At 54.2% G+C, this 27885-nt stretch overlaps 3 protein-coding genes across 4 annotated transcripts; all 3 read left to right on the top strand.

Annotated features, from left to right (window-relative positions):
- Positions 7–12198, top strand: KLHL12 (kelch like family member 12). Of its 2 annotated transcripts, none has more exons than XM_021377161.1 (11): positions 7–254; positions 2831–2984; positions 3621–3838; positions 5644–5793; positions 6877–6991; positions 7148–7254; positions 8168–8363; positions 8776–8934; positions 9204–9302; positions 10285–10471; positions 10692–12198. In XM_021377161.1, exons 1-11 carry the CDS (start codon positions 30–32, stop codon positions 10816–10818), a joined length of 1737 nt encoding a protein of 578 aa, XP_021232836.1. In that variant the 5' UTR covers positions 7–29; the 3' UTR covers positions 10819–12198. The 2 variants fall into 2 exon arrangements, with proteins under 2 accessions (XP_021232836.1, XP_021232837.1); XM_021377162.1 differs by lacking the exon at positions 7–254 and adding an exon at positions 1309–1451.
- RABIF (RAB interacting factor) lies at positions 12504–13742 on the top strand. The gene is made up of 2 exons (XM_021377164.1): positions 12504–12736; positions 12859–13742. Exons 1-2 carry the CDS (start codon positions 12548–12550, stop codon positions 13099–13101), a joined length of 432 nt encoding a protein of 143 aa, XP_021232839.1. The 5' UTR covers positions 12504–12547; the 3' UTR covers positions 13102–13742.
- Positions 19259–27344, top strand: LOC110388184 (tubulin alpha-8 chain). Its single transcript, XM_021377163.1, has 5 exons — positions 19259–19400; positions 22257–22479; positions 24583–24731; positions 26042–26722; positions 26949–27344. Exons 1-5 carry the CDS (start codon positions 19398–19400, stop codon positions 27240–27242), a joined length of 1350 nt encoding a protein of 449 aa, XP_021232838.1. The 5' UTR covers positions 19259–19397; the 3' UTR covers positions 27243–27344.

A 27885-nucleotide genomic window follows, 5' to 3' on the forward strand; every position in this document is an offset into this window, starting at 1 on the left:
CCCTGGCGGCGCGGCGGGCGGGCCGTGACATGTGGCCGTGCTGGCTGTGCCCGCAGGTGCCGGGCGCCATGGCCCCCCCCAAGGACATCATGACCAACTCGCACGCCAAGTCCATCCTCAACGCCATGAACGCGCTGCGGAAGAGCAACACGCTGTGCGACGTCACGCTGCGCGTGGAGCACAAGGACTTCCCGGCCCACCGCATCGTGCTGGCCGCCTGCAGCGACTACTTCTGCGCCATGTTCACCAGCGAGGTCGGTGCAGGGCGGCGGGCACGGCCCCGTCTGCGCGGGAGTCGGGCCGGGGTCCTCCGGGGGGTGGGCCCGGGCTCCTGGGAGCGGCTCTGGATGGCGTCGGATCCTCCGGATCTCCTGGGGCGATCGGCTGGGACCGCTTTGGGTGGTGGATCCCTCTGGGTTGTGGCTGTGGATCCCTCTGGGGCAGCGTCTGCAGAGTGGTGGGCCTGGCTCCTGCTGGATGCTTTTGGCTGATGGGCTCGGATCCCTCTGGATCCATTTGGGTTGTGGCTCCGGATCCCTTTGGATGGCGGTTCTGGATCCTTCTGGGTCCTCCTGGGCGGTGGCTCTGGATCTGCATCTCTCGGCATGGTTACGGTGTGTCCTGCTGGGACGGGACGGAGCAGGCCGTGGTGATGAGTGTGTCGGTGGGAGCTGCAGCATCGCCCCTCTGCCCTGTGCTCGTGCTGCACCATTTCTGCCTCTGGACGAGCTCGCGGACCGCAGGGTGTGCTGAGGGCTCCTCATTGGCTCCATCTCAGAAAGAAACCGCTCTGTCTTCTCTTTGAGCGTGTTCTGAGGTGTTCGGGTTTTGTGTTCCTTCCTATTTTCCCTGGACTGTGCAGAATTATTCTTCGGACTGTGAAAATAAGCAATTTCTGTTCATGTTCGGGTTCGTACCGGGCCCATGGAGGGGTTGGAACCAGGTGATCCTTAAGGTCCTGTCCAGCCCGAGCCCGTGGTCTGTGCCATGAGCGTCCCCCAGAGCAGCACGGTCACACCAGCATTCCCTTTCCCCATACTCAGGGAGCTGGAGGGGTTCGTTACAATACGCTTTATATATCTGCGGTAGCGAGGACAAAAACGGGAATTGGGATCGGATGAGGAAGTGGGGCGAGGTGCGGTTCCAAAACGTTGGGCTCCTGCGCTGTGAGTCCCATGGTTTGGGGCGCAATGGAGGACGGCAGCGCTGCGTGCCACAGCCGCCTCGGGGCGGTCAGCAGCTCGGGGGAAGCACGTGGCGCCTGCACAGTGGTTTCCTATGGAATTATGCTGCCCTGGATGCTCTGGTCGCTTTCTAGCCCCGTTCTGCCGCACGGGAAGCGCTAGGAATGCGTTTGGAATGCAGCTCTGTCATAGTGCCTATGTGCTCTGGAGCTCAGAGTCCTCATGGGATGTTCTGCGTCACGCTCCGCTCCAGGATCCTTCTTGAAGGTACGATGCAGGATCCCACGTTCTTCTGCATCACACGCAATACGTGAAGTTGTTTGAAAGGCTTCTAGTTACAAAGACCCAGAAGCTTCTGTCCTCCTTTCGAAGCGCACCGTGTGTACAGACAGGACGGGTGCAGCGTTGCAGTCATACAAACATCCGCTCCGCTCGGCTGTGGTCTCTGGTGACACCTGAGGGCTCAGGCTTGTTTTGGGAAAGCTTTGTCTGACCCAGGCTGTAACTCACAGCTTCCGAGGGCAGGCCTGTGGCGCAGCCGGCCCCGCGGGGCGGTCTGTCCGTCCTCGAGGGCCCTGGGTGCCGCGAGGTTTTGTCAGTGCAGATTGCGCCGGGTACCAGCTCTGGGCTCAGTCTCAGCTGAGACCTCTGCTCTGCTGCCGTGCCACCGAGTGCCTCTGTACGAGTATCTGTGTCTGCTCCGATTTTCTCCTCTCCCCCATCCCCTGTAGTGGCACTTTCAGAGCGAAGCAGCGATGCTTTGATCACACGTTCTCCTCGCTGAGTGTGCCCGTAACCAACCTCAGTCTCATTCTTGCCCAGAAAAGCGAGGGGCTTTCCTCTGAGCCGTGCTTGCCCTGATAACGCGCTGCCGCTTCTAAAGAGCTGGGTTTTGCAGTGCGCTGTGTGGAGTCCTTCTGCCGGGGTCTGCCTGTGCCGATGAGCTCCCATGGGGCGCGAGCCGCCTGCCCTCCGGGTGCTGCGCCGGCAGCCGGTGCTTGGTGGGAGCCCAGCTCCGCACGTTGCAGGGTCTGCACGCGGGGGGTTCTCAGAGTGCACTGTTCCCAGAGGTTGGCTCGGAGGTTTTTTCAGAGGAAGTAATTGTTCCGAAACGATGCGAGATGACACAGCTCTCATTTTACTTTCAAATATCGAGTTAAACTTATGCTTAACCTTGAACTCCGAATTCCATGGGCTGCAGATAATCATTCTTTTTAGGGACTTCTACCATAAGCTCGTAGGGTGGATGGGTGCAAGGATTTCGGTGTGGGTTGGGGAGAGCTTTGGGCGTGGGCTGGGCTTAGAGCAGAGGAGCGAGGGCAGTGTGCGCTGGCAGCGCGTGGGGTTGCTGCATGGCAGAGGTGGAGAGCACGCGAACGGCGCGGGTTCAGCTTGCCACGTTGCAGTGCACCTGGAGCGTCTTCCCCGCACATAACAACTTTGCTTTTCTCTGCGGCTCATCAGTCCGTGCGTTCTCTGGGGGAATTTTCTCCTCCCCCTTGGTTTTTTCGGTGAGCACAAGGAGAGAAAAGGCAGAGTTCTGCTGGAATCTCTTCGACAAATCACATTTGTATGGCCTGGCGAGCACTGGTGTCTTTTTGACCGTATTATTGAAAAATAAATCTTGTCTTCTCTCTGATTCACAGCTCTCAGAGAAAGATAAACCCTACGTAGACATCCAGGGGCTGACGGCTTCCACCATGGAAATCCTGCTAGACTTTGTGTACACAGAAACCGTTCACGTGACGGTAGAGAACGTCCAGGAGCTGCTCCCGGCTGCGTGCCTGCTCCAGCTGAAAGGTAATGCCCAGTGCCAGCGACCGCACAGCGGCTGCTGCGCAGGGATTTGCTGTGTCCGCCCATGACCGCGGTCCCTCTGCGCTGTGCTCGGTCCAGGCCTCAGAACTGTGCACCTTGTGCCAAGCTTCTCCTGTTGTCCTTTGCACGCTGCTCTCAGTGTAGGGGAGCTGACCCATCTAGAAAAAGAGACGTGAGACGGATTCTTTTTCAGTGCTTCGAGCTGTTTCATGTCTGCTCCCCAGGGGAGCTGACAGCAATAAGCACAGCCCCGGTGCCGTTCGGCTTTGCCAGGTTCGTGTGTCTGGTCACAGCCAGCGGGCGATGCCGTAGCGCGTCCATTTTTGCTGCAGGAGCCATGAGGCCGGGTTCAGCTCGCAGCGACCAGTGTCAGATTTAAGCTGGGGGAGGAGGGGTTAACGCAGCAGGCAGAAGCAGCCCGAGCAGTTCTCCTGCTGCCCGGCGTTACCGCGCCCCTGGGAAGAAACATTTGCATGCGTGTGTTCGTGTGGTGTCACTCCACTGTTGTTCACTTGGTCCGTCCTCATTGTTTTGAACTTTCGTGTACTGAAGCCCTTTCCCGAGCAGAGGGCTGACACTTCGTGTGCAGTGCTCATTCACCCCTCCGATTTTCCGTAGGTGTGAAACAAGCTTGCTGTGAGTTTCTAGAAAGCCAGCTGGATCCATCAAATTGTTTGGGCATTCGGGATTTTGCTGAGACACACAATTGTGTTGATCTAATGCAAGCTGCAGAGGTCTTCAGCCAGAAACATTTTCCAGAGGTGGTTCAGCATGAAGAGTTTATCCTCTTAAATCAAGAAGAGGTTGAAAAGCTCATCAAGTGTGATGAAATTCAGGTAAAACCTGAAAGTACCGTTACTGTGCAAAGCATGGACGTAAAGCGTTGAAACCAGTCGGAAATGGGCCCGGTGCTGGGGGGCCTCCCTCAGCCTTGCTGAGCTGGGAACCCACTTTCCAGGAAGGTTCTCCTCATTCCTTTAGCTCTGTGCCCTCAAACTGATGGGTGACGTGCAGCCTCTGGGTCCGGGCGCGCTGTCACGGGGCTGCACGCCGTTCCCTCTGGGATCCTCTCCTCCCCCTCTCCCTGGAGGAGGTGACAGCGACGCGTTGTCTCGATGCCCACGTTTCAGAGACGCCCACAGGACTTTAACTGCTGTTTGCAGACCGTTGTGGTGTTACTCAGCAGCACGAGGAGCGCGTGTGTCGTTCCCAGCACGTGGTTCTTCTGCTTGGACAGGGCGCAGCGCGGTGACGCAGGGCCCTGCTGCAGGCAGTGATGTGACGGTGCTGTTGCCTCTGAGTTTTGTACTCAGACTCTGCTCCCTGGAAGTTGGTTTCTGGAGGTTTTACTGCGTGGCTGGGAACTGTCAGATCCCGTTTGCATGGTTGGTTTTTTCCCGAGTTTTCTGTGAATGTGTATTTTCTTGAGAATTGAAACAAGGTGACCGTTCCCTGATGATGGGAAGGGGGCCGCTCTGTTTTGTTAGGGTGAATTTCAACAAGAGGTGGTGTTTGCTTCAGCCCTTAAAGAAGCGATCGAGTCGTTACTCAGAGCTCGCAGTGATGGGAGCTCCTTGGAGCAGACCCATGGCATTGGTAATTCCTGAGTTCCTGAGAGCCCCGCACGGGGAAACCAGGGGGGAAATCTGGACGTGTGCTGTGAAAGTCTGCAGCAGAAGTGGCCTTCGGCCGAGCTGGGCTCCTGTTGTGAACAAACCTGCTTGGAAAGGAGCGCGCAGGGCGGCAGCAGGAGGCTGCTCACAGGAGAGCTCAGTGCAGGGCAGGGCTGAGGGCATTGGGTGTTTGCAGCGGCGTCCTTAGCGCTGCTGAGGTTTGATAGAGGTGGGTTGTGCTGAGCGCTGGCATAGCACTTCTGGGCAGCCAGGGATCCCAGAGCTGGGGAGTGCTTTGTGTTGGAAGGGGCCTTGAGGGATTGCCCCAGCTCCTCCAGGCAGCGTGTTTCGCTGCCTCACCACCCTCATGGTGAAGCATTTCTTCCTTACTCCTAACCTAAACCTACTCTCCGGTGTGCAACGGAGCTTCTGTGTGTAAAGCTGTCCCGGGCACCAAAAGCCCCGAATTTGGGTGGCTTGGTGGGGTGGGTGCAGACACGCACTAGAGGAGGAACAAGGGGAGGGCTCGGAGTGCAGAACCCCAGGGGTGAAATCTGGCTGGTTCCATGGGGCTTGAACGAAAAGACCTTAGGGATAGATCCTCTATTATGGGCAGGGTGGTAAAGGGGCAGTGCACAGATGCTGGTTGCAGGGGTTAGTGGGATTCTCATCACCTCTATGGGGGGAAGGGCAGCACTTTCCCTGGAGCCAGAAGCCGGGGAGCACCACTGGCTTTCTCTGGGCTGTCCGGCAGCAGTGCCCCCACCTTCTGGCTCTGCTCCGTACCGGGTCACCTCTCCGGTGCTCGTACTGTCAGCTGCTGATCTCAGCGCTGAGGAACAAACAGGTGCAGCCATAGGGAACAGAAAAGGAGGGCTCGGAGTTCATGCTCATAAACACAGCTCGTGGGAATGCCCACAGCAGGCTCCGAGCCGCCGCGCTCCCCGGCTGCCTGCCGGGCACTGTCCCGTGCTCAGAGCTGTCCGTGCTGCTTTCCTGTCTGAGCGGCACGTGCCTCTTCCCCGCAGGTGGACTCGGAAGAACCCGTGTTTGAAGCTGTTATCAACTGGGTGAAGCACTCGAAAAAAGACCGGGAAGCGTCGCTGCCGGAGCTGCTGCAGTACGTGCGCATGCCGCTCCTCACCCCGCGCTACATCACGGACGTCATCGACACCGAGGTACGGGCGGGCGGCAGCGCGGGCCGGTCTGCTTCCCCCGTTCTCCTCCTGCTGTGCTGATGGAGCTCGTGAAGAGCTGCTCTCTCCACTGAAGCGTTGTGATGCTGAAGCCGTGGGCTGTCCCCGGTCAGAGTTCCCCGTTAGTTGGAATTACTGTGCTCCGCCGGCGATGGCAGCATCCCACTATGCAGCTCCGGACAGCCGTGTCTGGAGGGGTTGCTCCATTGTAACAAATCCTTTCTGCCTTCTGTTCATGAGCACTACCAGCTCTGCTGTAGGTGGGGTGCAGGGGGAAGCAGCTGGGGGGGCCACTCGTTTGGGGGCAGGTGGGAAGCACGAGCCCTTGGATGGGGACGGGAGCGCGGTAGGGCCAGGGCCAATGCACTGCAGCCAGATCAATCCTTTGTGTGGCTGCAGCGGTGCAGGAGCAAACCAAAATGTGGATGATGAGATGAGATTGTTAGGCTTTTGGAAATGAAGTTTAATTCCAAACAAGCAATGCTGATCCAGCGCGAGGTTTGGCAGCAGGGCGCAGTGAATTCGGTCTTGGTTTATTGCAGCAGCACATGGCACTGAACACCCACAGGGAACTGGACGTGGAGCTGCAGGGGGGGTGGCCAGGCCCAGCTGGGGGAATGGGGAGGGCGTGAGGCTGTGCTGGGGCTGCAGTGCCCCCAGCTTCTTCTGGAGAAGACTTCCCTGCTTCTCTAGGCTGCTCGTAGCTGGGCGTTGCATGCACAGCTAATGCTGGAGCTGCGCAGCTTGTGCTTTGCTCCGCGCTGTGTCTCTGGCAGGTGTGTGTTGAGCTGACGCTGCGGGCAGAGCCAGCCAAGCCCACCTCAGCCCTTACCCCCTCCTCAAATGGATTTCCGCTGGCTTTCGTGTAGTAGAATTCAATTTTCTTTGGTTTTTATCCTGCAATCCGGAGTGCCATGAGAAATGAGCTGTATCTCCTCAGCCGCAGTTCAGCCCCGTGTGTCCTTCCCTTCCCTTACCCCCCAGCACCACACAGCTCGGTGTGGGGCAGCTCCCGGGGGATCTTAGCACAGAGCACGGGTACCAGTGAGCGCTGTCTTTCCTCAGCCGTTCATCCGATGCAGTCTGCAGTGCAGAGACCTCGTCGATGAAGCAAAGAAATTCCATCTCCGCCCCGAGCTCCGGAGCCAGATGCAGGGACCCAGGACCAGAGCCCGTCTGGGTGAGCGGCGTGGGGGTGCTGGGGAGGGGCGGTGGGACCGGAGGAGTTGTGCTGTGTGCTCCATGCAGCTCCTTGCTGCACTGCAACAAAAACTTCTCGCCCTGCAGTGCGCAGTGCAGAGGGCTGACGTGGCTCTGCTCTCCCTCTTTGCTGTAGGAGCGAACGAGGTCCTGCTTGTGATCGGCGGCTTCGGCAGCCAGCAGTCACCCATTGACGTTGTGGAGAAGTACGACCCGAAGACTCAGGAGTGGAGTTTCTTGCCCGTAAGGGCCCTTTTCTGGCCATCGTTGGGCAGAACAGACGTGCTGACATCAAACATTGGTCACAGCCACGGAACCTTCGGGCTGTCCTCTGCGCGCTGCTCGGGATTTCGGGTGGCAATTCCTTCGGGTTGTGGGGGTGTACGCAGTGAATGCTGGAGCTGCTTTGCATGTAAAGGTTTTCTTAGTAAGCTTTGTGGGAGAGGTGGCTGCCGTATCTGCTGGGATGAGCCTGCAGAGACCGCATCTCTGGTGGGGGAGTGGGAGCTTAAGGGAAGCGCGTTTCATCTTGGAGAGGCGTTGAGCTCTGAAGTTTGGAGGTGAAATCTGGAATGTCAGTGGGAGCACTGGGATCAGTGCTGCTTCACGGCGGGCCGTGTGATCCCTGCTCACATTGGTTCTGAGTGTAATGGGATTTATTAAGGAAGAGAGAGCTTCTGCACTAGGGTCTTAAAAGCAGCTGTATCGGTATGAGACAGTGCAGAACTGCTGCTTCATTACTGCTGATCACAGAGAACTTGCATTGCTTTGTCTCCCGAAATTCAGTTCTGTTTCTGGGAGGCCAAAAGCTTCAGCTGCATCCATCAGATCTCTGTAGCCTCCACGCCTCCCCACTGACAGGGAGCGGTGGGAGGCACGCACACCTCCAGGCTGCGTCAGGGATTCAGCGGTGACAGGAGATAAGCTGACATTTAATGTGGAATATTTCCTGCAAAGAGACCTGGGCAGCAGGGGCAGAAGCCGCAAAACGCTGACACAGTCCTGGTGCATTTCAGCCAGAGCTGGATCCCTAAAATCCGCAGTGTCGTGTGCCTCTGTCTTGGTGTGCGGAAGCGGGGCAGGAGGGCGGCAGTTGCTCTGCATCCATCGGTGTCGTTTCTTCTCCTTGACCCTTGGTTTTCCTTCACCGTTTCAGAGCATCACCCGTAAGAGGCGCTACGTCGCGACCGTGTCCCTGCACGACCGGATCTACGTGATCGGGGGCTACGACGGCCGCTCGCGCCTCAGCTCCGTGGAGTGCTTGGATTACACGTCGGACGAGGACGGGATCTGGTATTCCGTAGCCCCCATGAACGTGCGGCGCGGGCTGGCGGGAGCCACCACCCTGGGAGGTGCGTCCTGGGCAGCACGGAGCCTGCAGGGCCAGCGGCTCCTTGCTCGGATACAGAAATGGAAACCTCCCGTTGTGTGTCCCCTGAGGAGCTGCGCCTCCGTTCTTTGTGCCGCTGTGCACTGAGCGACGGGAGCTCAAGGAGGGGCCGTGGAGGGGGAGCTCCCGTGGTGGTCTGAGCAGCTGCAGGGTCCGGCCGGGCTCTGTGCTCGGTCTGTTGGCGCTGCGTGCAGGCTGGTGCCGTGAGGGTGAGCGGTCCGCGTTTCTCTCGGCTTCAGATGTGCCAGGTTCTGCCGTGGTTGCTGTGTTTTGCGGTCCACGTTGTGGGTTTGCTCCGTCTGTGAGGGCCCTCGTGCTCCACGTGCACGTGTGGTGCTCGATGCGCTGAGCCCGGCCCTGGTCTGTTGTTGCAGACATGATTTACGTTTCTGGTGGGTTCGATGGGAGCCGGCGCCACACCAGCATGGAACGCTACGACCCAAACATCGACCAGTGGAGTATGCTGGGAGACATGCAGACAGCACGGGAAGGAGCGGGGCTTGTTGTAGCCAACGGAGTTATCTACTGCCTCGGTAGGTGCCCGCAGCACGCAGACCCGAGCCAGCACCGGTCCTGGAAGCTGTGCGATGCTTCGCTGGGATGGCAGCAGCGCACTGCAGTGGTCGTGCTGGCTGGGAGTGCTGCACAGATCCTCTCTGCTCTGCCGGCACCGGTGCATTGTGAGTTGTGCTGCTCACAGCACAGCGCCGTGCTGAGGCTGAGCCAGGCACGTTACTGCTCTCTGCACAGGAGACGTTCTCCCAAAGTCAGACCCACGGTTTGCTCCTCTGTCGTGTTTCAGGTGGCTACGATGGGCTGAACATACTGAATTCTGTGGAGAGGTACGATCCCCACACGGGACACTGGACGAATGTCACGCCGATGGCCACTAAGCGCTCAGGTAGGAGCTCACCTGCTGGCTTAGCTCCCCGGTAGGAGGATCCATTTTCACATTCCTGATGCCTGCATCCCGTGCTGAGATGTGAATAAAGGAGTGTGCGTGTGATTTCGTAGGCTGCAGGGGGAGGAAGTCTCCTGTGTCTGCCCTAATTAGGAACTGGCGAGGAACAGACAACATAGCTATTGTGTGTAAAGTAATGGCACAGCCTGCGAAGGCAGCGCTCGTTAGCGGGGCACGGTCAGTGAGGGGTGCTCGGGGGAGCACTGGGCCTCAGCCCCTGGGCAGCAGGACAGCAGAGAGCAGCACCGCTAGGACAGCGCTACGCTGCCGACTTGAGCCACTGTGTGGCCACGCAGCTTGCAGCTTCTCTTTCCTGCTTGGCGTCCTATCTGAACTTCAAGTCTGGCAGCTGGATCTAGGAGAAAAGGATAGTTTAAATCCTCCTTTTGCAGAAAGTTATGTCTCAGCTGCTTGTTTCTTGCACCTCCCTTCTCCCTGTGCTCTGCTTCATGCCCTCTGCTGCTGCGCAGTGCCCGGGGCTGCCCTGCACCTTGCTAGAAGCGCAGTTTCTCTTCTGTTGTCACCACACACCCCAGTCTGGGCCAGTAGCATTACTGCTCTTACTGGGGCAGCAGAGCACAGCAGCTCCTGAGGTGCAGCGGTCCGGCTGGCTGCGGGCTGAGCACCTCATGCTGCTCCTGCTGCCCTGGCAATTGAGCAGAATTTGACAGAGTTACAGGTTTCCGTGTCATTTTGGAGACATCAACAGGAAATACTGGGTGGTGGCAGCGCTTCAGCGATACATTAGATATTTGTTACATAGATAAATAAGCACATCTATGTAAACACAGATATATTCAGTGCTAGATAGAAATGTAAGAAAACATCCTTTGTAGAGGGAGAAGTGACCGGTTCAGCCCCGTCAGTGGGAGCGCTGGGCGCAGCGCTGTCCCACTCCTCCTCCATCCTCCTCTCTCTGCAGGCGCTGGAGTGGCTCTGCTGAACGACCACATTTACGTCGTCGGTGGCTTCGATGGGACGGCGCATCTCTCCTCCGTGGAAGCCTACAACATCCGCACCGATTCCTGGACCACTGTAACCAGCATGACCACCCCCCGCTGCTACGTGGGGGCCACCGTGCTGCGGGGAAGGCTGTACGCGATCGCTGGGTAAGAGGCGGCCGCGGGCCGGGGGGAAGGGGCTCTGTGTGTCTGGAAGAGGCGTGAGTGACTGGAAGTGACGCGACCCGCTGCCAGGTTGCAGCCAGCCTCCTGAGTCTGCATGTCAAGCTTTATGAGAGGAGGCAGCTCGGCCTCCCGGGAAGGACCCTGAGCGTCTCAAGCCCTCCCTGCAGCAGCACCCCTCACCCGTAACTTTCTGTCCTTGCAGGTACGATGGCAACTCACTGCTGAGCAGCATTGAGTGCTACGATCCCATCATCGACAGCTGGGAAGTGGTGACCTCCCTGGGGATGCAGCGCTGTGACGCTGGGGTCTGCGTCCTTCGGGAGAAGTGATCTGGAGAGAGCTTACAGAGCACATCCTCAGAAGTGTCTGCTGGAAGAAGAGTCCCCAGTGATTTGCAGTGACTGTTTTTGAGAGTTGTGGATGCTGTGGAAGTAGGCACCAGAACAGCAGCTTTCTGTGCTGCTTTGACTAGAGCATGTGCATAACCGTGTTATCTCAGCAGTCATCTGAAATCAGGGGCTCTGCGTGAAGCTGGAGGAGGGTGGTGAAGTGGGTCGAGAGAAGCTGCATTCTCTGCTGTTCCTGTGGCTCCTTTTCCCAGCAGAGCAGAGCAGTGCCCAGCTGGCAGTGGCCGGCCTGGTGAGCGCACCTGAGGACGTGTACACGCAGCTGGGCGGTCTCTGCGGGACCGGCTGGGTGCTCTGGATGCTCTCCGCCCCATGGATGCGTGCGAGTGGAATCCAGCTGCTCCTCTGTCCCCGCTTCAGATCGTCTTGTACATACGGAATGTTCTGAACTCGCTCCTCAAGCACACATCAGTGCAGAGCCAAACTGAACGAACATGTGTGTGCGAGGGGTCCCGCGCTGCAGCGGTGTCTGCAGGTTCCTCACAGTTCTGCACGCAAGGAGTCGCAGATTGAAGCTGTCAACTACTGAGACCCAAAAGCCCGAGGCTGCAGGGGCAGGGGGCCGGGGGAAGTCCACTGCCTGGGGTAAAGGCAGCTCTGCGGCATTTGTGCTGCAACCGGGGCCTCGGCAAGGCTCATGGCATCGTATTTCCCTTGAAAAGCTTGGCAGTCCCAGCTGCAAAGAGCTGCGTTTTCTGGCCGCAGGAGCCGTGCTGCGAAGGGCAGTGCCATCGCTCCCAGCCCTGCGGGGAGGCTGACATGCAGCGGCTGAGGCCCCGAGCACGTGGATGCGGTTGCTACCATCCCTGCCGAGCGACTGGTTCCTCCCTGGACCGCTGTCTGCCCAGTGCACCCCCGTCAGCCTGTAACTCAAATTCATTGTGTTGGTTTTCCTGTTATCTCGGATTTCCCTGCTTCCAGGCCTGTTTTGGAGTGACATCCCGGGTTCTGTTTTGCCCCCGCGTTCTCAGCTCTCCCCTGCCTCCCCTCCCCACCACGCGCCCCAGCTGAGCGTCCCGTGTCTCCAGGAGCGCTCCCCAGCATGTCTCCCACCAGCGCACCTCGTTCCTGGTGCCACGGGCTCCGTGTGCTGCTGCTCATCGAGCTTGCTGCTGGCTCCTTGCTTGGGGGACAGGGTGGGATCAGGGACGTGGTAGCATGACTTAAGTATGCACTTTCAGCCAACGCTCCGACTTTCCGCGTTTGTTTCTATTACACAAGTGTTCCGTGGTTTTGTTTCCTATGTTTATTTTTTATTGAAAACATAAAGAATAAAATATTTCCTGAGCCAGAGGGAATTTACCTTCTGTTCTGTCCCCTCAGGACGTTCATCTAATCCCTGCACTGGGATCTGTGCTAAGCCCACCTTGCAGCAGGTGGCCGCCTCCAGCCTTGCCTTCGCCCTGCAGCTTACACGCGTGGCGGTGCAGAGGAAGCGCTCCGTCCCTCGGGACACGCGGTGCAAGAACGCATCGGGGCTGGGGAGCCCGCGACCGCCGCCAACCGCCCCGCTTCGAGGAGCAGCGACCGCGAGGCCACGAGGACGAGGACCAGGCCCCGCCCCCCCCGGGCCCCAGCACTGCGCATGCGCCGCCGTCACGGCTCGCTCCGCCCTTCGGGCGGTGGCAGCCCCAAGTGCGCATGCGCGGCCATGGCGGCGGCCTGTGCGGAGATGGAGCCGGCGGCGGCGCCTCCTTCTTCTCCTCCCGCTCCCGTCGCCACCGCGCCGGGTTCTGCCGGGCTGGTGTGCGCGCAGGGGCGGAACCTGAAGGCGGTGCTGTGCCAGCGCTGCGGCTCCCGGGTGCTGCTGCCCGGCGCCGCCACTTTCGCCCGCCGTGAGGTACCGGGGAGCGGCCGAGGGAGGCGGGAGGGGCGCGGTGCGGGCAGAGGGGCGAGGGCGGGGCGGGGCGGGGCGGAAGGGCGCCCCCTGGCGGCGGGGCGGTGACGCGGTGCTCCCCGCAGCTCCTGCTGCCCGCCATGAGGAAGAAGGCGGCGGCGACGGCGGGCGGCGGCGACGGGGACGTGCTGCGGGAGCACTGGCTGGTGCGCGACATGTTCTCCTTCGAGAACGTCGGCTTCACCCGCGACGTGGGCAACGTCAAGTTCCTGGTGTGCGCTGACTGCGAGGCCGGGCCCATCGGCTGGCACTGCCTGGACGACAAGGACAGCTTCTACGTGGCGCTGGAGCGCGTGGCCCACGAGTGACGCTGGCGCGGGGCTGGGACAGGTGGCGGTGCCGGGCTGCACCCCGCTGCCGGGCAGTCCCAGGGACCGAGGACAGGCCCCGGCAGCGCAGCACCCCTCTGCCCGGCCACCGAGCTGCCCACTGACCACAGGATGCACAGCACAGCTGGAGCCGAGCCCACGTAGGAAAGGTGTTGCTCGTGGCAGAGCTGCAGAGCAGCGTACCGGGACAATATTGCAGGACTGCTTGGGGTCACGCTTGCTGGAAGCATTCCTGGGCCTTCGTGGCTGCTCTGTCATTCCTCCTTGTGTCGTGGCTGTTCTTTGTGTACTGGGATGTCTCCCAAGGTGAGTGGCTTGTGGCACAGTCCCAGCAGTGCGGGTGCTGGCACAAAGCAGGAGGAGGAGAGGACTGCTGCATTGATCCACAAAGTGTCTAACCTACAGCCAAAGCAGCTGTAGGGTGTAAGGCCGTGTCTTCTGGTGATGTTCAGATGTTCCCTGCCCCAGACCTTAACATTTAGGTTCTCTAAAATCTCATCCTACTTGACAACTGTAACCTGTAAGAGTATGTGGTGCCTAAAGTGTGTGTAAGCATTTTAACTAATGTGGTTTTATTAACTGAGTACTTGGAAATAAAATGAGATATGCAGAGAGCTGGGCAGCGCAGGCTGATGGAATGGCAAATAAAGGAGGCGTGCAGAATAGCAGTGTGTTCAGGAAGGAATAATGCAGAGATTCCATCCTGAAAAGGACTTGAATCATTGGACAAGCAGTGTCTGATGATTCAGTGTCTCAGTGCTGAAGAATGCCAGAAGAGCTGTGTGCGCGTTAAACAGACGTCAGAAGGTAAGTTCCCTTCTGCCAAAGCAGCTGGAGGAGCGGTGCTGGGATGCTGCCTCCAGCAATGGCCTCTCTTCAAAGATGGGTCACAAATCTGACTGCACGTTGCAGGAGCCTGCAGCAGCCGTGGTTCTCACAGTCTTTCTCTTTTGGCAGTTGCAGTCCAGTCTGCATTCTAGGTTTGCAAACCCTTGTATGAATAATGCAGCAGCTTTACAGTGCTGGCTGTGGGTCACCTCTGCAGAGGACATGCCTTTCTGCAGTACGTGTGTCAGCATGCCATGCTGTCAAACACTTCTGGTACCGATTTGGCTACAAAGGTGGAGCTGTCATTGTGCTGGGATGATGAATTTGTGTGTGTTCACCTCCGAAGTCATGGTCTGTTGGGAGTAAAGACTAACAATGTTACTCCTTAGGGCTGTGGGACGGACTTTCCCTCACTTCTTTTTCCTAAAACCATTTTACTGGCAGGAGTCTAAGGCAGGCACGGCCTCAGGAAGGTAATCCAGAAAGGGTAACCTGTTCTGGTTTGATGACAGCAGGGGAGGGAGAAACGAGGCCTTCCTTTCCCAGTGCTCAAACACCTGCACTTCTAATATCTGAAGACTCTGCCTTAATAGAATAGTAAAGCAGCCAAGATGTTGGCTGTTCTGGGCTGCTCTGCCACAAACCTCTGCTGTGGGCGGTCCAGATTCATTAGTGGGAGGGAGCGAGGGATGGAGAGCTTACCTTTGGCATCTGGTGATTAAGGCTCTTGCTTGGGTAGCAGGTGAGTCTTGCTCTGTGTCCTTGCAAAATGTGCCACGTGCACATAGGACGTGGGAGCTGTTCTTTCCTCTGCCCCCTCATTGCCTGGCCATGAGCGCTGTAGCTGAGCTGGTCCTTCCAGGGGCTGTGCCTAAAGGTGCGGGGGAGTGGCACGTGAGTTCTGCACAGGCAGAGAGAAGTGGTGGGAACGTGTCAGTTTGATTTCACACTTAGATTATTTATTAGGGATATGCTTTGATCTGTAGTACCTAGACTATAGTCCGTGTTACTAAAATACAAAACGTGCTGCACAATAGTTTCATCTTTGTAACATCACTGCACAGAACAGGCTTGTGGATATTGGCTTCACTAAATGACACCTCCCAAAGAATAGTGCACGTGGGATCCTGATACTGGGAGCTGCTGGTGGGTGGTGCTGGGGTGGAGCAGAAGTGGTGGCAGCTTTACTGGTGACCTGGAAAGAAAGCTGCTGCCATCACGTGCCAAGACATGGGGCTCAGCAGAGCTCAGAGGAGGGCTATGAATGGATAAAAACAGCGCCAGTTCCGCTAGGAGATGTAGCATTGGTATTATATCTCTTACCTCAGTTGCATTGCTTATTTCCACAGAGCAGCACGGCTCTGTTACACTGTGATCAGAAACTGCTATATCCACATGGGCAGTTTTTTACGATGTGTGAGTGTTTGGGATATCTGAAATGTATTATGAAAATTGAGTGTTATTTTATGTGCCTAACATTACATTCCTTGGCAGGAACAAGAAAAGTAGGAGGGAAGGAAATAATAGGAAATAGCTTCAGGGTCCTTAAACAAATAGTGTGGGGAAATGCTTCCCTGCCTCCTGCAAAGCCAGGTTAACAGTGGCCAAAGCCTGGAATCAAAGGAGCACTAAACCACCAAGTATTTTGCCTAAAACCACCAAGTGTTTTGCAGCTGCTGGGGAACACGGAAAGAAACCGCAGCAGATGAGAGGAGTTTGCCATAAAAGTGCAAAGAGGAAAAGATTTTGATAAAAGCCAGCTTTGCGCTCCTTTTAACCAGCTTCTCTTTTGCATCTCAGCGTAAATAATTTTTCTGTGCTGAGCTGCTCACCAGCCACGCTCTTAAAGCACAGCTTCCTCACAGGTGGGCTGGGAACTGCGCGTGCTGGTGAGGGCAGAGAAGAGGGGGAAAAGGTTCCTGGGTCACCAAGGTCGTGTTTCCCTCTCCTGGGAAGGGAAGCAGGAATCCCTTTGGAGAATTTGGCTCTTGCCTCTTTCTCCTAATACTTCATCCGGAATGCCACAGTCCAACCTGCGCGGTGCTGGCAGCCCAGCTGTTTCAGCCCTGGATGCCTGAATCTCAGAGCGCACTACGTGAGTGGCAGTGGCTCATGGCAGAGGGTCTGTCCCTCGATCATACACCACATGGTCGCTTTCTGAGGGCTTTGGTTAAAGTATGAACTGTTCTGATATGGCTTCTGCCTGGAGAAATGCTCCACTGTCCTTCCCCCCTTGGTACGAGTGTATCAGCTGCGTAGGCTGGGGGTGGAGGAAGCAGCTCAGGGCAGGCACTAATCCCATGAATGCAGCTGGGCCAAAAAGTGGGGCATGTTCTGACCAAAGCAGCTGCAGCTCAGCCACCAGAGGAGGCCAAAGTGATGAGAGCCAGAGCAGAGGGTTTTTTCAGCAGCCTGCCCTCCTCTGCGAGTGCTCGTCTGGCAGGACAGGTCAGAGCTGCAGGCAGTCTGTCCTTGAAATGTCTTTCAGAGCTATTTGTGGTGTCAATAGGAGCCACGCGTCCCTGGGGCGAGAAGCCATGCTAGGAGAATTCCCTGCATGGATGCGTTCATCCACGATTCTTGCTGGGGAAGCAGCAGGGAGTGGTGTATGCTCAGCTGTGTTTCTGTTCCCTCCTCCATGTTCCTTATCTTCCAGGAGTCTCTAAATTCCCCCGGAGGAAGGGATACAGTTGCTAGCCTTATTCCTCGTGCATGCAGAGGCAGAATGCTGCTATTGGAGTGCTGCCAGAGGCAACCCTCTGCAATTGTTCAGAAGCAGCTCGGGGAGATGCCCTTAGAGCAAGGGAAAATACGCAAACTGTGTCAGCGGAGGTGTCCGTCTTCCCCTAAAGCAGCTGGCTCTGCTCGCTGCCTGGAACGTGATTAACAGCATTTCTTTCTGTGGCAAACATCCAGGTCACAGCTGGCTGCAGAATCTGTGGTTACTCTGGAATCTCTGGCAGTGGCACATGAAGACATGGCTCCAAGAACTTGCTGCCTAACACTTTCCTGGGGAAGAGCAGTCTGCAACTGCCGTTCTCTGAAACAGGCAGAACTCTGTTCTGTGTCAAACTGTGGTAGATCCAAGGGGCTAGCACCAAAAATGTTTGGCACTCTGCAAGTGCAGCACTCCTCTCCTGAGGAGAGAAGATGCTTGGAGAAAGGAACAGCTCCAGACTGATAGGAGGAACCTCCCTTGGTAAGGAGTATCCAAAAGCGACAGATACAGCTGCAGGTGTCAGCAGGCAGCTTGGCATGCTCCATGCCCTCAGCAGCTCTATCCCACCGCAGCCACACATCCCCTTGGTGCCGACAATCTGCAGGATGCCAGCAGGATCCGGTCCCATCTCTTTTCACCAGAGCCCTGCTGGGATTTGGGGATTTCTGTTGGAAACCCCATATGGTAGTGCCTGCTACAGATGGCCTGTGATCCCAGCTTCTGATTTCATGAGAGGTGAAGCAGCTGTGCCCATTGCGGTACACACTCAGAGCAGAACAGCACAAAATTCAGCTTCTGTCAGCTGAGACCCTCTCACTCTTAACTAAGAGTTAAAGGTGGAGAATTGTGGGCAGTTGTGGGCGAGTGTCAGGTTACTTCCAGGTAACTAACACAACCTGAGCCAATGCACTGAGCAAAGACATGCAATACAGTGACCAAAGTCTGACGTAATTGGAGATTGAGGGGCACTACAACCAAGCAAAGCAGCGCAGAACTCTCAATACAGAGATGACACTGCAGCTGGGTAAATCAGAAAGGCTTTTCCTTGTAAAAGAAGGAGAAGAATATCCTGTAATTGACAGAGAAGGTGTTTCTGTTTTTTCAAATGTCTTCTAGAGGTTTGTTTCCTCGTGCCAACAGGGAAGCAGGCAGGCAAGAATTACTCTGAAAGATAGGGCTGAAGTAACATTTAAACAAGCAGGGCTTGGAAACAGCTCCTGCAACATGGACTTGCAGAGAACTAAAAGGGGCAAATAGCAAAGTCCATGCTTGCATGAGCAGGATTAAAACAGTTGGAAGAGCAAACAGTCTTAGATTAAAAAATGGGGAATGTATTTAAGGCTATTAAAAACAGGATCCTAATTAAGGATTACCTATAAAGAAACTACATTAATATCCCATTAAGGTTGTAAAGTCAAATGATGAAGGTAGAGAGGGCTGATTTCAAAGTTAGCAGTGACATATTAGTCTGTGTGCAAACATGCTGCAGCAGTTCTGCTGACTGTCACGCAGGAAATCTCACAAAACAGAGCCCAGCCCCATGGGGTTCCAGTCTGGCAACTCGAGCACTTCTGCTTGTTTTGACACTCCCTGCAGAGGAGAGCACCAGGTATAAGTACAGTTTAACCCTGTAAATAGAGATAAAACTATTGAATGTGTTCAGGAGAGGAACGATTCCTTCCCCGTGTACGATCTGCTGTAGCTATGTGCTCTGGGCTCACCGTCCCTATATCTAAGGATCTCCAGCCCGTTTGGAACAGGGAGTATTTAGGTCAGAAATTAATTCAGTTCTGCCCAGTTGAATATTTTTTCACCTCTAAATGAATGCTATCTCTTGGCAACTAGCAATTATCTCCAAAGCCCTCATGGAGAATCCACATCCTCCCATGGAGGCCTGAGATCAGTGGAGTAAGCGCTTCCACCTGCTGTGCATGCTCCCCGCGTTGCTCTGCTGTGTGCAGTGCTCGAGATAAAACGTACAGGTCTGTGCTGGGATAACATTTTTGCGCTGCAATCAAAGCCCAGCGCTACGAGCTGGCTTGTCGCACGGTTTGCAGCGTCCTGCTTGGCCCTGAGATTTCCTGCGGTACCGCCATGCTCCCCCTGAGCGGCCCGGACCGTGCAGCGTTACACATGCACTGCAGTGCTGCTTTCCACACAAGTGCTCTTTTCTGCTGGTAAATAAATGTTAGGATACACAGCGGGGATTTAAAAGTGTTTTCACACTTCTTGTCTTTACACCCAGCCTAAATTGGGGCGTTTTAACGTCGGGTGCACAGATTTCAGTGGTCTCTACGCGGCCGTTGTGGTTTAAGTCCTTCTTCTGTGTGACAGAAGGAGAGCCGCGCGCCCAGCGCCTGAGGAGAGAAAATGGGCGCTGGCCTCCGTTGGCGGGAAGGCGAAGCCCCGCCCCGTCCCCTCCCCTCTTTACGAATCGACCAATAGTTAGCGCAATACGGTGAAATTCATATCTGCGACCCAATGGCGCGGCCCGCTCGGACGTCACCCGGCACTGATTGGTTGAGCGGACCTCCTCGCCGCGCAGACTCCCAAATAGCGCCGCGAAGGGGTGACGCCTCCGCACGAGGCTTAACCAATGAACAACGCGCATGGAGTCAGCCGCCCCGCCCCTCTCCCTATATAAGGCGGCCCGGGAAGGCCGGCTGTGTTTGCGGTGCTGCTCAGACCCGTTGCGCGTCTGTCGCTCCCAGCGCTGCCGGCCCGAGCCATGGTGAGTGGGGAGCGGGTCTCGGCCTTTTGGGGACGGGGGAAGGAGGCGGCAGCCGGTGCCGCTCGGCCCCTCGCGCTGAGGCGGCGAGGAGGGGCGGGGCGGGGCGGCCCCGCTCGTGCGCGGCGGGAGGCGCGGGTCCGCCGCGGTGCCCGGGTACGGAGCGGAGGGGCCGGGCAGCACCGTCCGTGTGCGGCCTCGTCCCAATCGTCCCAAAATGGTGGCGGCTCCTCAGAACATGGCGGCTCCGCGCGGGGCCGGGGCGGTCGCCCCTTGTCCCAGCTGCAGGCGGGCGGCCGAGGGCCGTGGGGCGGCTCCAGAGTGTGGCCGGGAGCGTGCTCCGGGCAGCAGCGCTGCGGGGTACCCGTGTCCGTCAGCGCGGAGCGCGGGGAGCGGCGGCTCGGTCTCTCAGCGCGGGTCCGCGCCCTCGGGGGGGTCAGGTGCTGAGGGCGGCCGGGCCGCGCGGTGCGCTCTGTGCCGTGTGCCTGCCCTCCCGCGGCGGCCGGGCCGGGTCCCACTGCTGAATGTAGTCCCCGCCCTCATTAACTATGAAATTTCTGTGGTGATACGTGAAGGCCAAAGCTGTAATGATGACTGCTGGCTGTCACCTCCTGTTAGGTCTTGGACACCGTATTTCCCAGGCCCAGGTTTTGTTGTGTTTAGTTTTCCCGGTACTACCAGACCCTCTGCTTCCAGGAGATTATTCGAGGTTTTGCAGATGTTACTATCTAACAGTGATTCTTGTTTCACGAAGTAACTATGTAACTGCTAAAAATACCTGGTAGAATTGCAGCCGAGCGGTTGGAGGGAAGCTTTGAGGACTGGCAATGATGGAGATCTGTTCCAGGGCCGCCCCCCTTCCCCCTGCTGGGGAAGCCTTCCCTAGCACCAGCCCCAAATCTTCCGGTGCCCTCCTGATGCCCGCTCCGAGCCCTCTTGCAGGGAGGAGGGGAGGCTTCTCCTGCAGCCAGGTGTCTCCCTTTGGAGCACAGCACATTGTTTGCCTTATTCAGATATGAACACCTTGCTGAATATGCAGAATGCTTTCTGCAGTAGCCCCAGGGTCTTTCCAGCAGGGCTGCCTCCCAGTTAATTGCTGCTGTGTTGGTACTGACACAGGGGACTTGCTCTGCCCCAAGTGCTGGACTTCCTTTTTGCACGGAGTAAACGTACACGTCTTTAACATGGCAGCTGTAGGACCCTGCACTATGGCTGTGCTGCCCAGGCCGAGGCTTTCTTTATAAGACGTTGTCGTTGCTTTGTGTAATTTCAAGCGGTGCCGCTAGTTCATTTGATGCTGGAAAGCTGATATTTATTTTGACCTTTCCCACGTTTCACCTTTTGGGGGCATGCTAGTCCCTGCGTGTCCCTGTCAGTGACCTTCCCCAGCTGCTTAAGAGCTTTGCTAACGAAGCAGATCTCAGCAGTCAGAGGTCACTGCAGGTGTGAGGCTCCAGACCAAAGAGGGGGAGTTAATTCTGTATTTTCCTTCTCAGTGGAGACAAGAGCAGTGGGCTGTCCTGAAAGGCTGCTGTGGCCTAATTGCTGTGGCTGTGTGCTGAAGCTGCTTTTCCTGTTGCTCTCTTTGTGGCATGTGGGTTGGCTGTCCTCTGCCATTGCAGTGCTTTGCCAAGCCCAGTGCTCCCACCTGGAGCAAGATGAAGTTGTGGCCTTGGAGAGCAGTGTGCTGGCAGTGGCTTTGTGTGGTTGGCAGCAGCGAGGCTGTGGATTGCTCTTCTGGAATCTGTGTGTTTGAATGCACAGCTCAGATGGTGGGGCTTGTTCTCAGCTCTTCACTGTGCATTCTCAACCACAGCACTGTTCTTTAGCAAATAGGTTTTAATTTCTTAAGGTGGAGCTCCCAAGGAAATAGGGAGAAATTGCTCCTGCTTTCTTGCATTTGTTCCAGGTCCTGCTATCCTGGAGTTCTAGGGGACAACCTGTATCACCCACATGTAGGGCCTGAGTGTAGTCCAATGTGGCTGACTCAAAGCTGTCCTGTGCTCAGCTCTTCTGGAATGCGTTTAGCTCTGTCACTCAAAACGAGAAGTTTGTAAAATGAGAAGAACATGAAATGCCACGGATCAGAAGTTTGGAGATGGTTCAGCTGTGGTTTGGCTTCTAGTGTTCAGAGCTGTGTGCTGCAGTATTAAGGAAGCTGGTGTGCTCTGGACATCAGATGCACCTTGGGAATCTGTAAATTGGTATGGATGATCTTCCTGCTGACATAACTATTTTTGATGCAATTTAAATGAGGCCTAATTTTGTTCAGTCTCAGAGTTTAGCCCTCTGTACAGCAGTGCAATGTGGGGCCTGCTTCAGGTTTGTGAAGCGGTAGGAAGGGTTTGCTTAGGGAGGGGTTTCCTGGCAGAGCTCCCTGAAGAAATCAGGATATTTTTTCTGATTTTATGTACATTAACCAAAATGGCCCTGGGTCTTAGAAAAGGTTTCGCTCCCTCTGGTGGTGGTGCTGGGCTTGGAGTGCAGCGAAGTTTTTCTGGAGGCTTGGGCCGGTGATGTGTGCAGTCATCAGTTCATCTAAATCACTGTTTGTGATCACGAAAGTTGGCTGAAGGGTTCAGATGAGTTAAAGGGCTCAGATCCTGTCTGGTTGAGGATAGGGTGAATGAGGAGAAATGAGTCTGTAAAGATGACAGTGTCCCAAAGGGTCTTCCTAGGTGGGTGACTGAAAGGATCTTTTGTCCTGCTGAGTTTGTGCTGAATGCCCTTAACTCCAAGACAATAAGACCAATGTTCGAGCAGCTTTGCAATATGGGAGTTCAAGCTGTGTGTGCTGAATGTTTTGTAAACAAGGAAGCTGCTGTTCCTGTGAGTGATCCAATCTTTTCCTCCCCACAGCGTGAGTGCATCTCAGTCCATGTTGGTCAAGCTGGTGTGCAGATTGGGAATGCATGCTGGGAGCTGTACTGCCTGGAGCATGGCATCCAGCCCAACGGGACCATGCCAAGCGACAAAACCATCGGCGGAGGCGATGATTCCTTTAATACCTTCTTCAGTGAGACTGGTGCAGGAAAACATGTTCCTCGTGCTGTGTTTGTGGACCTCGAGCCAGCAGTGATAGGTAAATACGGTGATGTACGCAAGGGACTGTAGTGCATGATGTAAGATGGGATTTAAATTACCCACTTTGCCCAAGGGATCCCTTTCTCCGGTCTCATGAAGTGCTCTGGGGCTTTGAATTCTTGCTGTGTAAAGGTTGCCTACATTTTCCTAGTAATGGAGAGTACTTGGCTCTGTGTTCACTGAGATTCTGGCAAGCAGTGGATGCTCTGGAGCTCTGAAGAATTAAACACTACTTTCTGCCAAGCTGTAGGATTAAATTCTGAATATGCCGCGGGCTCTTTGGGTGTTGTTTCCTTGAGCCCTGCAGCTGTTGCTCCCTCTGCTGCTGGCCAGGTGGTGGCTCTGAGCAACCAGGAAAGGCTGAGAAAGGAGGTGAGGGAGAGCAGCTGGCAGAGCTCTCACCTTGCTGGAGGAATAGCTGCTGAGTTGTGGGACAGCTTGAACAAGGTAGCGTTCCAGTGCTTGCTAATGATGGAAGTGCAGTATGGGAGATAGGTAAAAGGCTGTCTGAAATGCTTGGCAACACTCAAAGAGTTGGGGCCTTTTGTTATGAAGATTACATCATATGCCTTTAGGGCTCGGCCTTCTTTCCTTATTCCTGCTCTGCTTGTTCTTCCTACGCATGCAGTGTGCCCCTCTGCTCCGTCTCAGAACATCTGTGCATACAGAAGCCCTGTAGATGCCATGTGTGTGCACTGGGGATTTTTGGGGCTTCCTAATAATGCTGCCCTTGGTGGAAACAGCAGGATTGCTGCATACGTGCACCAGCTCTGTTTGTGGTGTGTAAAATGCTGTCAGAGCTTCCTGCTGAGAAATAAGGCAGAAACGTGTCTAGGAGTTGAAGTCATTTCCATTAAAATCTTAGAACCAAACGTAAGGGACAGTGTGTCCAGAGGGAAGCTTGGTTCACCTGCCTGTTGGCCTCCCAGCCCGAGGGTTATTCCTCATAATTCTCCAAGTTGTTACTTTCTCAAAACTGTCTCAAAACTGTCTTGACTCACATTGTTCCTACCAGTTGTGTTTCTCCTTCGGTTCCATTCTTGTTTTACCTGTAGTTCTCTTAGCTTAGCACAGTAACGCGGGGAGTACTGCAAACACCGAATGATAGCCTCCTCCAGAGTTTTGTTCTGGTGCAATCCTGGGAACATCTTGTCGTACTGGATTGTGAACTGCAGTGCTAGCTGCTCAGTCTAAATTGGCTCAAATTATATACATTTCAAATCTTGAATTCTGTGCATATTTAAGTCTTGTACATTCATTTTCAGATTAGAAAATGTGAGCAGGCAACTTTGTCTGTAGTTAATAAAGCTGTTTTTGTTTTCCACCTGATCTTAATTAAAGTTTGGAGTACTGCTTTACCGTATGGCTCAAGAATGGCTTGAGCCAAACCAGAAACAAGGATACTTGGAGCAGCTGTAGCCCAGTGGTAGGACGGAGCCATAGCCTGCTGCGTGTGAGCGCGTATTGCTGGTAGCTGGTAGAGGTCAGAACTCTGAATTGGTCCTCGCATCTGTAGCTGGGAAGGGAGAGACGGACCGTGGTGGGGGAGCGTTCTGTGTTCATGGTTTCTTTGCAATAGCCATTAATGCTAGAGTTTACTTTTGCTCCAGTAATATTTGAATAACGTTTGTTCCTTTAGAACATTCCCTTCTGCCCTTGGCAGAAAGTAAAGTAAAGAAGGTGATAAGCCAGCAGTGCAAGCTCTGAGCGCCCATGGCTGCAAGAGCAAGAAGGCAGCAGCCTGGATGACTTGGAAAATATGGGGAAAGGCAGTACTTCAGATGTTAGACTGCGAAGTGGGTCTTGTGTTGAATCCTGAACTACAGGAGACGGGTTCGGCTTGTACAGTCTAGCTGCAAGTTGTTCTGGCAGGTCAAAAACTTTGTGAAAATAGGGCAGTTTTCTGGGCCTTGGATTTTCTCAGGTGTTCCACACTTTGGCTATGCTAGGTACTGGGCACCATCTGCTGATAGGCAGAAAACAATTACTTCTTATCTGTAAATAAGGGCAAGGTACCTTAGTTGGAATAGCCTCAGAAGCTTGAAGAATCTGGTATACCTAGAAAACTAACATATTAAAAAAATATATCTTGTCTCCCCAGATGAAGTTAGGAATGGGACATACAAGCAACTCTTTCATCCCGAACAACTGATATCTGGTAAAGAAGATGCTGCGAATAACTACGCTCGAGGTCATTACACAGTTGGGAAAGAGATAATTGACTTAGTCCTAGAGCGTATCAGGAAACTGGTAAGACATCTCACTGAAGGCACTTAAACAAGTTTCTTTATCCTGTTTTACAGGATTTGGAAATGAGGTTGTCAAAATATATAGGCCTATAAGTTCTGCTTTAACTTGTTCCATGGTTGGGAAGCTGTGGCGTTACTTTGCATGCATTTTTGTCCTTAGCTTGCTGAAAATGTTGAGTTACTCCTCTGGGATAGGGCTTTCAAAAGGCGTGAAAAGCTGATGAGATGCCCAACATTTTATCTCTTCGTGTTCAACTTCAGAAAGCCAGGACTGAGATAACTTTCTAATCTGTGTAGTTCCTGCTGGAAAAGGATTAGTCTCTGGCTGGAGCTCTTGCGTTAGCTCCTGTGGCTTAGACTTTTGATTGAACTTCCTTCAGTTGTAACTTTGGACTCAGTTTTATTGGAGCAGCAGTAGAAGACGAGTAAGTCTCACTAGGCTGCGATGGCTCAGGTTCCCTGGTACTTCCTTCATGTGGCTGATCCTGAAGATGACAACGTAGGTTAGAGTTCCCTTTTTTAGAGCAGCTAGCATGTACTTTACCAAGTGTGTGTCACAAAGGCAAGGTGTTCTCGTTGCATAAAAATTCAGAGTTTACCTCTGGTGCTTTAATATGGAATGCTAAATGAGCTAGTGAAAGATACAGCTTCTGCAGATCAAAGCTGGTATCAAGCACTTGGCTGCCACAGGCTCTGATGCTAAGTCTGGACTTTGACCTGAGATATGTGGTTATAACTTCCTTTTAGAAGTTTTACCTCCCTGTCAGCCCTGGGAATAAAGGTAAGCATCACGTGGCACTCTTTTCTGGGGAGGGCAGACTGGCTTCATCTGAGAATGGTGATGTAATACAGTTTGACTGCTCGTCTCTGACATAAGCTGCAGGCATGCAGCTCTTACAGAATTGTAGCAATAGTTCTGGGGCAGGAGACTGCTCTGTCTTGTGCAGGAAGAGAATGTCAAATCAATGCAAGGGTTAGTTCATAGTTCTTCAAATTTTGCTTTGCTGATAACTGCTAATGGCCTTCCAGAGGATGGGAGTAGAAAATGTTTTGAGGTAGTAACTTAGGAAGAAGTGGGAAGGTTGCCTTCCAGTATCTTGGTGGCTTAAAACAGCTAAGAATGTGAGTTTGGAAAGCTTTTTTTTTTTTTTGAGACACTTCCTTGATTAACGATACAAGAACTAAATACTACTTTCATGAATCTTGGTCAGTTGGTGTGTCAGTTGAGTTGTTCCATGAGTCTGGAGTAGGCTTGTTTTGGGATTCTGAATGTCTGTACAACTGCTATAACGCGTGTATTTTCTCTTTCAGTCAGACCAATGCACTGGCTTGCAGGGTTTCCTGATTTTCCACAGTTTTGGGGGAGGCACTGGCTCAGGTTTCACTTCCCTGCTGATGGAGCGCCTGTCAGTTGACTATGGGAAAAAGTCAAAATTGGAATTTGCCATCTACCCAGCACCACAGGTCTCAACAGCTGTCGTTGAGCCATACAACTCCATCCTGACCACCCACACCACTCTGGAGCATTCCGACTGTGCCTTTATGGTTGACAATGAGGCCATCTATGACATTTGCCGTAGGAATCTGGACATTGAACGCCCGACTTACACTAACCTCAATCGCCTCATTGGTCAGATAGTGTCTTCCATTACTGCTTCCCTCCGATTCGATGGTGCCTTAAATGTGGATCTCACTGAATTCCAAACTAACTTGGTGCCTTACCCTCGTATCCACTTCCCGTTGGTAACGTATTCCCCAATTATTTCAGCAGAGAAAGCCTATCATGAGCAGCTCTCTGTGTCTGAGATAACCAATGCGTGCTTTGAGCCTTCCAATCAGATGGTGAAGTGTGACCCTCGGCACGGCAAGTACATGGCCTGCTGCATGCTGTATCGGGGGGATGTTGTCCCCAAGGATGTCAACGCTGCTATTGCTGCTATCAAAACCAAGCGCACAATCCAGTTTGTGGACTGGTGCCCTACTGGTTTTAAGGCAAGTCTCAGTTGTATCACAAATCTTTTTTTTTTTAAGACTTCTTCACTGTAATGGGCTTATTAAGTGTTTTTTTCCTCATTAAAAACTGTAGGTAGGTACCTGATTTGTGTTGAGAAATGGAGTCGTAATGTTTTTGTGCAGAGCTGCTTTCTCTGGCTTCTTTGACTGCAGTCGCTGTTGAATGCTACAAGGAAACTCATGGTCTGCTGTGCTTCTCCCGTAGGTTGGCATCAATTACCAGCCACCAACAGTGGTTCCTGGTGGTGACCTTGCCAAAGTCCAGCGGGCGGTGTGCATGCTGAGCAACACTACAGCCATTGCTGAGGCATGGGCTCGTCTTGACCACAAGTTTGATCTCATGTATGCCAAACGTGCCTTTGTTCACTGGTATGTTGGAGAAGGGATGGAGGAAGGGGAATTCTCAGAGGCTCGGGAAGATTTGGCTGCACTTGAAAAAGATTATGAAGAAGTGGGCACAGACTCAATGGACGGGGAAGATGAAGGTGAAGAATATTGAATACAGCCACAGTGAATTGCAGGTCTTCACCGGTGTACTGCCTTCTTAGTAGCAGTGTAAATCATGTCTAATGATTGGAATAAACTTCTCTAAGACATCCAGTAGTGTCTAAACACTATGTACCTTCGCCAGCTCTATACAAACAGTCCATAGTCTAAGACACAACTTCTTTCTGAGAGACAGCTGAATAAAGTAATCATGTTGCAGTTAGAAGTTACTGTCCTTAAGGCATTGCTCTTTGAATAGTGTGTATTTACCCCCAGAACGTGCTCACACTTTTGTTGGAAGATCAGAATTAGGTCACTTTTTTTTTCCAAGGTTCTAAGGCTGCATACAAGGTAACAGGGAGTAACTATGCATTGCCTGTAAGAAAAGGTGCAACACTTCTGAAGCCAAAGGCTGCTTAATTTTTTCTTAGAGTTAGCATGTGTGAGTAATTGAGAGAGTAACCGGGAAGGGGAGGTGATGTTCTGGTGTGCAATAGCACGGGGAGCTGTTGGGGCCTGTGGTGATTGCCCTGGTGCTTTGTCTTCCCACAGTGGCTGCAGTCCCTGCCTGCTGGCTGCCTGCACAGTGTGCCTTTTGTCTGAAGCAAAATCTGAGTTAGCTGGCTGGGCTTAAATGCTAGTTTTCCCTAAAAGTG

Source organism: Numida meleagris, chromosome 25, assembly GCF_002078875.1.
Source record: "Numida meleagris isolate 19003 breed g44 Domestic line chromosome 25, NumMel1.0, whole genome shotgun sequence".
NCBI lineage: Eukaryota > Metazoa > Chordata > Aves > Galliformes > Numididae > Numida > Numida meleagris.

Bases quoted from the DNA above. Each gene is read 5' to 3' on its own strand.
- KLHL12 (XM_021377161.1), top strand. From the start codon at position 30: ATGTGGCCGTGCTGGCTGTGCCCGCAGGTGCCGGGCGCCATGGCCCCC. The intron at 2,985-3,620 runs GTAATGCCCAGT...GATTTTCCGTAG, and splicing joins GTGCCTGCTCCAGCTGAAAG to GTGTGAAACAAGCTTGCTGT. The intron at 8,364-8,775 runs GTGCGTCCTGGG...CTGTTGTTGCAG, and splicing joins GGGAGCCACCACCCTGGGAG to ACATGATTTACGTTTCTGGT.
- RABIF (XM_021377164.1), top strand. From the start codon at position 12,548: ATGGCGGCGGCCTGTGCGGAGATGGAGCCGGCGGCGGCGCCTCCTTCT. The intron at 12,737-12,858 runs GTACCGGGGAGC...TGCTCCCCGCAG, and splicing joins CCACTTTCGCCCGCCGTGAG to CTCCTGCTGCCCGCCATGAG.
- LOC110388184 (XM_021377163.1), top strand. The intron at 22,480-24,582 runs GTAAATACGGTG...TTGTCTCCCCAG, and splicing joins CCTCGAGCCAGCAGTGATAG to ATGAAGTTAGGAATGGGACA. The intron at 26,723-26,948 runs GCAAGTCTCAGT...CTTCTCCCGTAG, and splicing joins GGTGCCCTACTGGTTTTAAG to GTTGGCATCAATTACCAGCC.